The 11,483-nt window shown below is 66.4% G+C and overlaps 2 protein-coding genes across 2 annotated transcripts; one reads left to right on the top strand and one right to left on the bottom strand.

Annotated features, from left to right (window-relative positions):
• The first annotated feature begins 2,181 nt into the window (after positions 1-2,181).
• LOC110470237 (cytoplasmic phosphatidylinositol transfer protein 1) lies at positions 2,182-8,356 on the top strand. Its single transcript, XM_077786791.1, is given in 10 exon segments — positions 2,182-2,328; positions 2,330-2,443; positions 2,445-2,526; positions 3,479-3,627; positions 5,232-5,493; positions 5,939-6,010; positions 6,089-6,184; positions 6,279-6,434; positions 6,510-6,573; positions 7,486-8,356. Coding segments are annotated over 10 exon segments (1,308 nt in total). The 5' UTR covers positions 2,182-2,281; the 3' UTR covers positions 7,752-8,356.
• A 2-nt stretch (positions 8,357-8,358) lies between these two features.
• MSS51 (MSS51 mitochondrial translational activator) lies at positions 8,359-11,254 on the bottom strand. The gene is made up of 6 exons (XM_021529708.3): positions 10,962-11,254; positions 10,540-10,695; positions 10,189-10,313; positions 9,456-10,019; positions 8,887-8,980; positions 8,359-8,813 (listed from the first exon to the last, which is right to left on the bottom strand). Exons 1-6 carry the CDS (start codon positions 11,252-11,254, stop codon positions 8,543-8,545), a joined length of 1,503 nt encoding a protein of 500 aa, XP_021385383.3. The 3' UTR covers positions 8,359-8,542.
• Between the last annotated feature and the right edge of the window lie 229 nt (positions 11,255-11,483).

Below are 11,483 nucleotides of genomic sequence, written 5' to 3'. Positions count from 1 at the left end.
CCTGGGGCCATCCCTGCTGCCCTGGGGCTCACAGGGTGACACAAAGTGAGTCTCCCACTGCCAGCAGGTGGCACAGACTGGCAATCACGAAAGAGCCCACAGGTACCCTAGTGCCTGGGCAGGTGGGACTTCTATGGCCAGTGCCAGGGCCACCGCAGTGCTGGGTCCCCGCAGTGCCAGTGATGTCAACACCACAGGATGCCCTGGGGGGCATTCCCTTTGCCCGATCCCTGTCCCCACAGTGGCCATCACGCTGGCACTGATGGGCAGCAGGCCTAGAGGGCATGGCAGAGTTTTAGGAGGAAATAACAGGAAAATGACAGTGGCGAGGCACAGCCCAGTACAGCAATGCCCAGGATGATGGAAATCGGCAGAGGAAGGAGGACGGGAGGCACAGGGAGGGACAGCGGTGTCACTGGCGAGGAGCCGTGCTGGTAACGCGTGGCTGTGGGTGGCACGTGGGCAGTGCCAGCACGTGGGGTGCGGGGGGACAGGGGCCAGGCTGGCAGCGGGGGGCAGGTGAGTGGCTGGAGGAACTTTGGGGGTTCCCGGGGGGGTGCATCCCAGGAGCTCAGGGTGGATGCCCATCCCATCGGGGCATCTCCCAGCTGGGGCACAGGGCGGTGCTGGGGGTCGCTGGGAGGACCTGAGACCTGGTGGGTGCGGGAAGCCCTGGCGCCGGTCTGTGCCGTGCCAGGGGTGCCCCGGTGCCGGTCTGCACCGTGCCAGGGGTGCCCGGTGCCGGTCTGCGCCGTGCCAGGGGTGCCCCGGTGCCGGTCTGTGCCGTGCCAGGGGTGCCCCGGTGCCGGTCTGCGCCGTGCCAGGGGTGCCCCGGTGCCGGTCTGTGCCCTGCCAGAGGAGCCCTGATGCTGGAGGGTCTCTCGGTGCCGTGCCACGGTGCCGTGGTGCCGGTGTCGCTGTCACTGCGGTGCTGGTGCGGTGCCGGTGCCGGTGCGGTGCCGGTGCGGTGCCGGTGCGGCGCCGGTGCCGGTGCGGTGCCGGTGCCGGTGCCGGTGCCGGTGCCGGTGCCGGTGCCGGTGCCGGTGTCGGTGCCGGTGCCGGTGCGGTGCCGGTGCATTCCTCCCCCTAGGGGTCGGTGTGCCGCGGCGCGGGAGGCGGTGCGGGGGGCGGCTCGCTCCTGCGCACGGCCCGGGACGGCCGGGGCACGGCGGCGGCGGCGGCGGCGGCGGTGGGAGCGGGCACCGGCGCGGGCCGGTGAGTGCGGGCAGCGGGGGGCGGCGGCGGCGGGATCCGGCCCGGGGGGGATGCGGCGGTGGGGAAGGGGCGGCTGAGCCCGGCCGGGGGGCTCCTCCTTCTCCACCCGGCGGGGCCGTTCCGAGCTGCCGGGATGGGGAGGGGAATGCCGTGCCCTGCAGCGCTCCGGTGAGTCCCCGGCGTGTCCCCTCCCGTTTGCCGGGGCTGCCTCTGCCCCGGTATTGGGGTTCCTGCATCTGGCACCAGCACCCAGCCCTCTGCCCTGTCAGCAGGGTGTCTGTGTCCCCCAGGGATGCCCCTGTAGCCTCAGATGGCTTTGTGGCCTCAGGGACACTCCTGTGTCCCCCGGTGCCCCCAAAGACGCCTTTGTGTCCTGCTGTGACCCTGTACCCCCAAGGATGTTCCTGTGTCCCCAGCTGGACAAGTTGCCTCCAGACAAAATCCCATGTGAGCTCCCATCTGCCTTTCCAAGGCCTAACCCCCATGCGGGGTGACTTTCAGGAGGGCCCACGTCCCCTCTCTTCTCTGTGGGGCTGGGGGGTCCATCCAGGAGCCCCCTGAGCTGTCCTGATACTCACTCCGAGCATCCCCAGCCCTAGGAGTGTGACAGGCTGGCAGTGCCATGGGTGTGGTGGGTGCTGGGGGGCAGCCCCGGGGTGGGTGCTGGCTGGGACAGGTGCTGGGGGAAGGGATCCAACTCCTGCCCGGGCAAGGGATGTCCTACATCGGGGACATGATCCTCTGCTGCCGGGGAGCACCCCTCAGGACAGGACAGTGTGGGTGCCCAGGGGTGGGTCCTCAGGGGCATCGGGCAAGTCTGACCGCATCCTCATGTCCCTGCAACCCTCTTGCTGCACTGGCCGCCGCAGCTGGCTGGGGATGTGGCACCCCGAAGGGACGGCACCCTATTTTGGGGAGACAGGCGTGCTCCAAGCCAGCCGGGTAGGGGCGCGTTTGTCGGCCTGGCAGGGAAAGGATTAACACCGGGCGGGTTTTGGGGTGCCGGGGTGTCCCCAGCTGGGTACACCCAGGCTGCTCCTCGCACGGGTGACCTCACGCCACTGCCATGGCAACGGCTCGTGAAGTCACGGCGAGCGGGCGGCCGCCTCCAGCGCGGGCGCTGGGACGGGAGCGTGGGAGGCGGCGGCGCGTCCGCCCCGCTCCGCTGTCCCCAGCATGAGCCGCGTCCCCGGCAGCGCCGACGCCTCCGCCTGACCCCCGTGCTGCCCACCCTGCCCGTGCCACCCCGCCCGAAGTGTCACCATGCTCGTCAAGGAGTACCGCATCTGCATGCCGCTCACCACCGAGGAGGTGAGGGGCCGCGCCGGGCCAGCGGGGACGGACGCGCCGATGGAGGGGTGGGGTGCGGGTCTCACACCCCGAGCAGCCCCCGGGGATCGGTTCCTGCCTTGGGAGGGACGCGGTGACCCCTTAGCTGGGGCACGGCTTGTGGCAGGGATGGGGATGGGCTAGGGCCGAGCCTTGGGGTGCGGGTGGGGGACATCCCGACCCTGAGCACGGCGACCACGGGGCACAGAGCCCGACGGCAGCACCGGGGCACGGCAGGACCAGGGGATGGACCAGCAGGAGAAGGGCACCTGGGGTTTGGATGCCCGTGGCACGACAGGGACCATAAACTCCATCCCTGCCCCGGCAGGGAGCCTGAATGGCATCGGCAAACGGCGCTGACAGCTGGCAGCACCCCCGGGCAAAGGTCTCTCGTGGTGCCAACGTTCTGGGGAGCAGGGACCTACAGTGGTGCCCACCCCTCCTTGGGGTGTCATCCCTCCTTGGATGCACCTGGCGAAGGTTTTAGTTTAGGCAGAGTGGGATGGTAAAATCCTGCTGGTGATTGCGGTGGTGAATGGGATCTTCAGCAGAACAGTCAAACCCTAATTGCACAGCTGCATCACCAAATGCACATCTACACCCTTATGGCTATATACTGACACAGACACATCCACATATATCATAGAGATACATTTTGCCCTGGCTCCCAGGTAGTTTGCCGAGTAGAAAACCTCCAAGCATTCTTCAAGGCAGTGGGAGCACAGGGAGAGCAGGATCCAGCCCTCGCCTGGGAGCTGGGACAGCCTAGGGACACGGGAGCTCACACAGGGTGCCCCAGGAACGCCCTGCCCGCTGCACGGCTCAGGGTCTGCCACCCCTTGCTCCGTGCCTCAGTTTCCCCTCTCGGCAGCGTGGCTCGGCCCCCAGGCTGTGCCGGGGCCGGCGGCACTGAGGGCGGGCTCTGCGCTTGCAGTACCGCGTGGGGCAGCTCTACACCATCAGCAAGCACAGCCACCAGGAGAGCGAGAAGGGCGAGGGCGTGGAGGTGGTGAAGAACGAGCCCCACGAGGACCCCGTGCACGGCCCCGGCCAGTTCACGGAGAAGCGTGTCCACCTCTCCAGGTGAGCCTGTGCTGGCTGCTGGGGGGGGCACGGCGTGGGGGGCACGGGCAGGCAGCGGGGTGGCCCCAGCTCTTCCTCCAGAATTCCTGGGGAACCTCCATCCTGGCTCCTGGACACGCTGCAGAGTGGCTGATTCCCAGGGTAACCCCATTATTTCCTGGGCTCCCTCCATCATTTCCCAGGAGTGCCCCTATCTCCTGGGGTGCTGCACTGATCTTGGGGGGCTGCACCCATCTCCCAAGCACCCACCCACCCATCTCCAAGGGCTGCATGTTTGTGTCTCCCAGTGGGGTCTCCAAGTCCTGGGGTGCACCCATTTTTGGGGAGTGCATCCAATTTTGGGGACTGCCCTTATCTCTCAGGGTGTATCCATCTCCTGGGGTGCTCTGATCTTGGGGGGCTGCACCCATCTCCTGGGGGGCACTTGTCTTCAGGGCTGCACCCATCCTTGGGAGCTGTCCCAGGGTGTTCACCTGGGGTTCCATCCATCCTAGGGGTTCACCCCATCTCTGGGGGGCTGCCCTCTTCTCATGGGCTGCACCCACCCCAGGACATGCACCCACCTTGCAGAGGTGCACCCACCCCTCTCTGGTGGGCACCCACCTCTGGGTGCTGCTGGGTGCCTGATCGGGGGCTTGGCAATGCCCTGGCCCTGGGGTGTCACCGTGGGGCAGTGGCTGCCCCCCAGCACCACTGTCCCCGTGTCCCCTCCCCTGCCTGCGGCCACGGGCTGCTCCCCACCAGGGGCTGCTGGTGTGAGACAGGTTATTTTTAGCTGCAGCGCTCACGATTCACTCTCGCCTGAAATTTATTTATAACGCCTGAAAATTAATCAAAACCCACCTCCCGACTCCCCAGGGGGGCCCGATCCTGCCGGGGTGCTGGGAGGGGACAGGAGCACTGGGGGGGCTCTGGGGAGGTGGAGGGGTCCTGGGGAAGGGGTGAGGGTCCAGGATGGAGGGTGGCTGTTCCCTGGGGAGGGGGTCAGGGTGTCTGGGGAGGAGGTGGGGAACCTGAGGAGAGGATGGGAGCACTGGGGTGGGGATGAGGAGCTGGCACAGATCCCTGAGGGGTCCTGGTGTGCAGATGAAGGTGCTGGGGAGGTGTCAGGGGTCTCTGGTGGCGGAATGCTGGGACCCTGGGGAGGTGACAGGAGTCCCTGAGGGTATTGTAAGGAGCAGGTAATCATCCAGGGCTGTAAATGAGGCTCCTGGGGAGGTAACAGGTCTCCTTGGGGATGTTCTGAGGTGCAGGTGAGGGTCCCTGGAGGTATCCTGGAGTGGAGGTGAGGGTGAATGGTGAGGAGCTGGGGCAGGGGTGAGGGTCCTGGGGAGGTGACAGGGGTCCCTGGGGTGCACATGACAGTGTTGGAATACAGATGCAGGTGCTGGGGAGGTTGCAGTGGCTCCTGGGAGAGGTGCTGGGATGCAGATGAGGGTCCTGAGGTGCAGGTGAGGGTCTCTGGGGGTATCCTGGGGTGGAGGCGAAGGTGCCAGGTGGGGTTCCTGGGGTGGCAATGGGGGCCCCAGAGCCAAGCTGTATTTGGCAGTGCAGGGCTGGGTGGCACCTGTCCTGAGGGGGTCCCCCTGACACGGTGCCCACAGCAAACTGCCGAGCTGGGCACGGGCAGTGACCCCCCGCATCTTCTACATCACCGAGAAGGCCTGGAACTACTACCCCTACACCATCACGGGTGAGCCCCGGGCAGGGCATGGGACGGGCACCCTGGGGCACCCTGTCCCTGCCCAGCGGTGGGGGGCTGCAGGAGCTGCCCCCAGTCTCACTGCTCCCTCTCTCCCCTGTGATGTGACCCGGCGATGCCACCCTGTGATGCCGCTGTGCCATGGTGTCCCTGCAGAGTACACGGTAAGGAGGTGGCATGGGATGACCTGTCCCCTCCCCCAGCAGATGGCTGGAATGGCGGTGCTGGGAAGGGCATTTTTGGGGGCGGGTGTCCTTTGGGATGGGTATCCTTTAGGGGTGGGTGTCCCTCAGGGTGGGTGTCACCATGGTGGGTGGCCCTTGGGTAGGTGGCCTTAGGGCTGGGCATCTCTCAGGGTGGGCATCCCTTGGGGCTCAGATTTCCTTGGGGATGGGATTCCCCTGGAGAGGGTGTCCTTGTGGCTGGGTGTTCCTTGAGGATGATCATCCTTGGAGGTGGATGTCCCTCAGGGTCAGTGTCCCTGGACTGCACATCTTTTGGGGATGGGCATGGTTGGGGCTGGAGTGTCCCTCGGGGTGGGGTGTCCCTCAGGTGGGCATCCCAGGGAATGGTGTCCCTGGGGGAGCAGCTGACAGCCACTCCCTGCAGTGCTCCTTCCTGCCCAAGTTCTCCATCTACATCGAGACCAAGTACGAGGACAACTGCGGGGACAGCGAGAATGTGAGTGCGCACTGCAGCTGAGAACTGGCAAACTTGTCACCTGTGGCCCATGTCACTCACCCTCCCTCCCCTCCCCAGATCTTCCACAGTGACAAAATCCTGGGCGACCATGAGGTCTCTTTCCTGGACATCGCCTTCGATGAGATCCCTGAGCGCTACTACCGCAGCCTGGAGGTACCAGGGATGGGGATGAGGGCGTTCCCTGGAGCCACCCCTTGTCTCCTGTCCCAAGGAGGGACTCTGACCCTGATGTTCCCCATCCCCCCAGGACCCCCGTTTCTTCAGCTCGGCCAAGACGGGCCGGGGGCCGCTGCGGGAGGGCTGGCGCCAGCACACCCAGCCCATCATGTGCTCCTACAAACTGGTGAGCGTCAAGTTCGAGGTGTGGGGGCTGCAGACGCGGGTGGAGCAGTTTGTGCACAAGGTGAGGGGGGCCCAAGGCGGGGCAGGGGGGCACTGGGAGGACAGTGACAGGGTGCTGACTCCTATGGTGTTGCAGGTGATCCGGGACATCCTGCTGATCGGACACCGTCAGGCTTTTGCCTGGGTGGACGAGTGGTGTGGTGAGTCCGTGGGGTCACCCCAGCACAGTGGGGAGGGGGGCACACGGTGCCCAGGGAGGGAGGGGCTGCAGGTCAGACTGCTGATGCCACTGACCCCACCACAGCTTCTGCTCGTCCTCTGCCTGTGCCTGCTCTGCCTGCCCTGCTTGCCCTGCCTGCACTGCCTGCATTGCCTGTGCTCCCTGCCCTGCCTGTATTGCCTGTGCTGCCTGCATTGCCTGCCCTGCCTGTGCTTCCTTCTCTGTCTACACTTCCAGCTCACCCCTGCACGCTGCACGCTCCCCTGCACCCCTCGGGGAGGATGGGCAGAGGAGTCTCAGCACCCTGCCTGTGCTGCCTGCACCCCCGTTCTGGCAGGGACATGCACGTGCGGGCACAGGGACAGGTTTGGTGACAGCTGGTGGTGGGTGCCAGGCCAAAGCGGTGAGCAGCTCTCTGCCTTCCAGACATGTCCCTAGAAGAGGTCCGGGCCTTCGAGACTCAGATGCAAGTGGCCACAAATCAAAAGCTGGGGAGCCAGCACCCCTAAGCCCCTCTGCCTGCCAGGGACGGACACTCTGGACCCCGCCTTGCTGCCAGGGGGTGGGTGCAGGCAGGGGGGCTTGTGCCCCCCCTGCACCCCGCGGCAGAGTGTCCCCCCCTTCCGGCTGCCCTCCCTGCGTGTCCCCTGCCTGCGCTGCCTGCGTTGCCTGCCCATCCCTTCCCCTCTGCTGGCTGGGCTGGCGCTGGAGTTGGGGAGCTCTCTGTGATGCCCAGCGTACCCTTCCCTGCCCGTCCCCCTGTCCCCAGTCCCTGTCCCCTCCCTGTCCCCCAGCTCGGTGGGGATCGGGGCGCGGGGCGCAGGCTGCCCGGGATGAGGGGGTGCCGGACGCGGCCGTGCCGAGCGGCCCCAAGCCCGGCTGTGCTCGGCAGGGATGACGATGGAAGAGGTGCGGCGCTACGAGCAGGAGACGCAGGAGGCCACCAACGAGCTCATCGGCCTGGTGGCACCGGCCATCTCGGTCAGCGAGGTGGGGCAGCCCGCGGCCACGCACTCGGCCCCTGCCAGCGCCCCCTCCACCCCGCTCAGCGACGAGGCCCCCGAGTTCCTGGCTCCCCCCAAGACTCGCCCGCGGAAGAAGTCGGCGCCGGAGACGCTGACGCTGCCCGCGCTGCGGGAACGCGCTGGCGCCGAGTGACGCCGGCGGTGCCGCTCCGTGCTGGACTGTGCCCGCTCTGCCGCCCCCGGCCCCGCCGACGGGCGCGGAGCCCAGCCAGGGACCCGGAGCCGCTGTCAGGGCGCGGGCAGCCCTGCGGTGCGCTGGCGTCCCTGAGCCGCCGTGGGTGCCCGCACGGGTCAGTGCACCACTGCCATGCTGGCCGTACCAGGAGGGGCCAGCGCGGGCCCCGGCAGCATCGGGCAATGCCGCAGGAGCCGCTTCCCTCCTCTCCACCCGCCCCGGTGCTTCGCAAGGGCCACCGAGGCTGGCGAGCAGTGGGGAGGTGTCAGCTGGTGCCCACCTGCCGTAGCCGGGCCGGTGCCAGGCTGGAGCAGTGCCCTGCGGGGTAGGCACCAGCGTGGGGGCACAGTGAGGGTGACAGTGACAGCCAAGCGCTGGGCTGGGGCTCCCCACCGGACCCCAAGGGGCTGCAGGGCCCTGTGCACGGCTGGTCCCACAGTCAGGGTCCCCTTCACTGTCCCTCCAGAGGCCGTGGCTGCTCGAGGGGGGCTGGGGTGGGCTCAGCCCCTCGTTTTCTTTGGGAAAACAAAGGCCTTTTTGGAAATAAAGCTCGAGACACGGCAGCTGGCTGCTGAGAGTGACTTATTTGATGCTGTGAAAGGGTGCCATGGCTGTGCTGGGGTGCTGCATCCCCCAGGCCTCCATGTGTTCAGTGAGGCATTTCTGGATCGTTGATCCCAGGATGGGGTCCTGGATGGGCAGCGAGGCTTTGGAGGCTATGGAGGTCGCACGGTCAGGGCAGGCAGGAATCAGCCCAGCCCTGGGGCAGTGCCCCCAGCCACAGCAGCAGCACTGGGCTCTCCTCCCTGCCAGCCATCATCATCCTCCAGCTCCTCAGCCCCCGGCACAGCCTCTGCTCCCAGCAGGGCGATGTAGTGGGAGCTGCAGTAGACGGGCGGCTTGTTGGGGCTGGAGTAGACCTGCTCGGGCCGCAGTGAGGCAAAGGGGTTGCTGGCATAACCCACAATGTGCGTCTCGAGCTCCACAAGGATCTGCAGGGAGGCCTTCAGCTCCTGCTCACTGCCAGAAGAGAGGACAGGCGTGGTGATTGGGTGCCTGTGCCAGCTCACAGGGGCGCTGGGGCTGTGCTCACCTGTACACGGTGAAGAGCACGGGCAGGCGATAGTCCCGCAGCAGCAGCAGGGTGGGCAGCCAGCCCGCCAGCAGGTCTGGGCAGGCATGGAAACCTGTGGGGACACAGCCGTGAGGATTTCACCTCTTTCCCATCCCACCCTGGCCCCGGGGAAAGCCGGCTCTAACTGCATCCACTCTGTGCTGGACACTCCAAGTATGCAGTGAGTTTGGCAGCCCTCAGCAAGGTGGGGTCTGGCTCCCCACCAGTATGTGGGGCACCCCAAACTCTGGGACCTGGGCTAAGCCACAGCACCGAGACCTGAAGGGAAGGATGCATTTCACCTGCAGATGGGTGACACAGGCAAGACAGAGTGCCTGATGGGGAGACAAGGCAGCTGTGTCCCAGGGGTTCCCCCCAGCTGCCCAATGTGCCTTGGTGCAAAGCCCTGAGTATGTCCCAGGCCACCTTCAGGCCAAGCCACAGGTGATGCCAGGGTGCTCAGGTCCCTGAGCCCATGTGCCCTGTGGTTGTCCCTATTCCAGCAGTGGGATGTGAGGGTCCAACCCCTCCATGGTGCAGTCACTTACCCGGGTGAAAGCCCACCACCAGGTCAGGAGGGGCGGCCAGCTTGGTCTCCACTTGGCTTTCCCAGAAATCGTGGTAGAGACCCTTGTAGCTGCTGAGATAGACTTTTCCCCGGGGTGCCAGCGTGGTCAGGGGTGGCCTCATGATGGGTCCGTCCACCACGTCCACCCCCACCATCACCATCTCCACGCCCTGGTGCCCCGGGAACATCCGTGTCAGCTCGTCGTAGTCCGTCAGCCGCGTGTTGAGGGTCTCCACGTGGGAAGCCCCCACCACGTGCACGGTGAGGGGCCTGGTGAGAGGGTCGATGCCAAAAAGCCGCAGTCCCAGGCCGATGGTGAGCGGCCGCGAGTGGAAGTCGGTGACCAGGCGCCGGATGGATTCCCGCAGCTCCGCGTCCTCCGGCCGCGGCTTCCCGGCGTTGGCCCACAGCAGGGTCATGTACCGCCCGGCCACGATGGCACCCAGCTTCTCCTCCAGCTGCTCCTGCATGGAGAACCAGTCCTCCCAGCCCTTCACGTCCCGGGCAGGTTTTGTCCAGGTGTCCGTGGGAAACGGGATGTCTCCTGGGGCGTCAGGAGGAGGTTGGAGGGTACAGTGGTGGTGCCACAGCCCAGGTTGCCTGTCCCACCTGTGCTGTGGGAGTGGGGCTGGCAAAAAGACACTACATCCCACCACAGCACCTGTGCAGCCGGGGATGGGGGTCAGGCAGGTCCAGGGGGACACATCCCTCACCTGTGAAGACAAGCCACTCCACCAGCCGGTCCAGGGCCACCAGCTTCAGCTTCTTGCAGAACTTCTTGTGCAGCGGCCAGTTGGCGCGCTGGCACGCCACGCCGCAGTAGTACACATTTTGGCACCTGGGCAGACAGGCAGCATGCCCAGCCATTGGGAGGGGGGGCACAATCCAGCCCACCAAGCCTGGCTCCTTGCCACACCCCCTCAGGGCTGTGTCACTGTTCTGGGGGTGCCCTGTGGCTGGAGGTGGGCACTGGGGTCAGAGACCCCCTCACTTCACCCCAGCTACCAGGCTGGAAGTGAGGGATGCACCCATCCCTGTGCCATCAGACCATCTCCCCACCATACCTCTTACAACGCCGGAGGCTTTTGGGGTCCGGGAGGGCATTAGGGAGCTTCTTGCACTCAACACAAAACTTGAAGGTGTCCTCCATTTTCTGGAACATGTCAAAATACGTCCGGATGCCGAAATCGCTGCCTCTCTTCCTCCCATCCATGGCAGACCTGCAGATGTCAGAAGGTGAGCAGAATCCAGCCCTGTGCCACAACGGTGGGGCAGATGTCCTCTGAGGCTGCCAAGCTTTTTAGCTCCAATCAGGAGCATCCTGGCCTGGGTAGGGAGAGGGAGCCAGGCACTCCGGAGGGGCCCACCCAAGAGCTCCCTGTGGGCTGAGCCGAGAGGGTGGGATGAGCCATGGGAGCTGGGGACACACGGGATGCTCTTCCCGGGGGAAGGGGTGGGGAATAGGCACCCATGGGTGCTGACTCACTTGTAGTCCTCATAGCTCTTCATGTTGAGCTTCTGCAGGATGACGTGGGACAGCCCCGGCACGTTGCGGTCCATGGCCTGAAAGCCCAGCGAGTCCACGTCTGGAGCCCTCACCGCTGACTCCACCGGGGCCTTCTTGGAGCGGCCGGTTCTGGGGGCAGCGCCGGCCTGTGGCTGGGCCGTGGTGGCTGCAGCAGAGAGAGGCGCGGGCGCGGAGGCCGGGGCGGGGGTCCCCGGGTGCTGCCGGGCTCCCCCGCGCCGCCCGCCGCCCCCGCGCCGCCTGCCGCCCGCCATCCCGCTGCTGTCCCGGAGGGCCTGGGGAGCCCGTCCCGTCCCGCGGCTGGGCTCAAATGTCAGCCCCGGGAGCCGGCGGAGCAGACGGCCGTGGCCCCTCGGAATCAGATAGCGGAGCTATTCTGGGCATCTCCTCCCCGGGAACGGGCCAACCCGCTCCGGGGGTCCGGCTCCCGCCCCACAAGCCGCGCTGCTGGCAGTGGCGTGCCCTAAAACCCTGTGCCTTAAA

Source organism: Lonchura striata, chromosome 16, assembly GCF_046129695.1.
Source record: "Lonchura striata isolate bLonStr1 chromosome 16, bLonStr1.mat, whole genome shotgun sequence".
NCBI classification, from domain to species: Eukaryota; Metazoa; Chordata; class Aves; order Passeriformes; family Estrildidae; genus Lonchura; species Lonchura striata.
The sequence above is the reverse complement of the archived record's forward strand: the minus strand, read 5'-3'. Positions and strand labels throughout refer to the sequence as shown.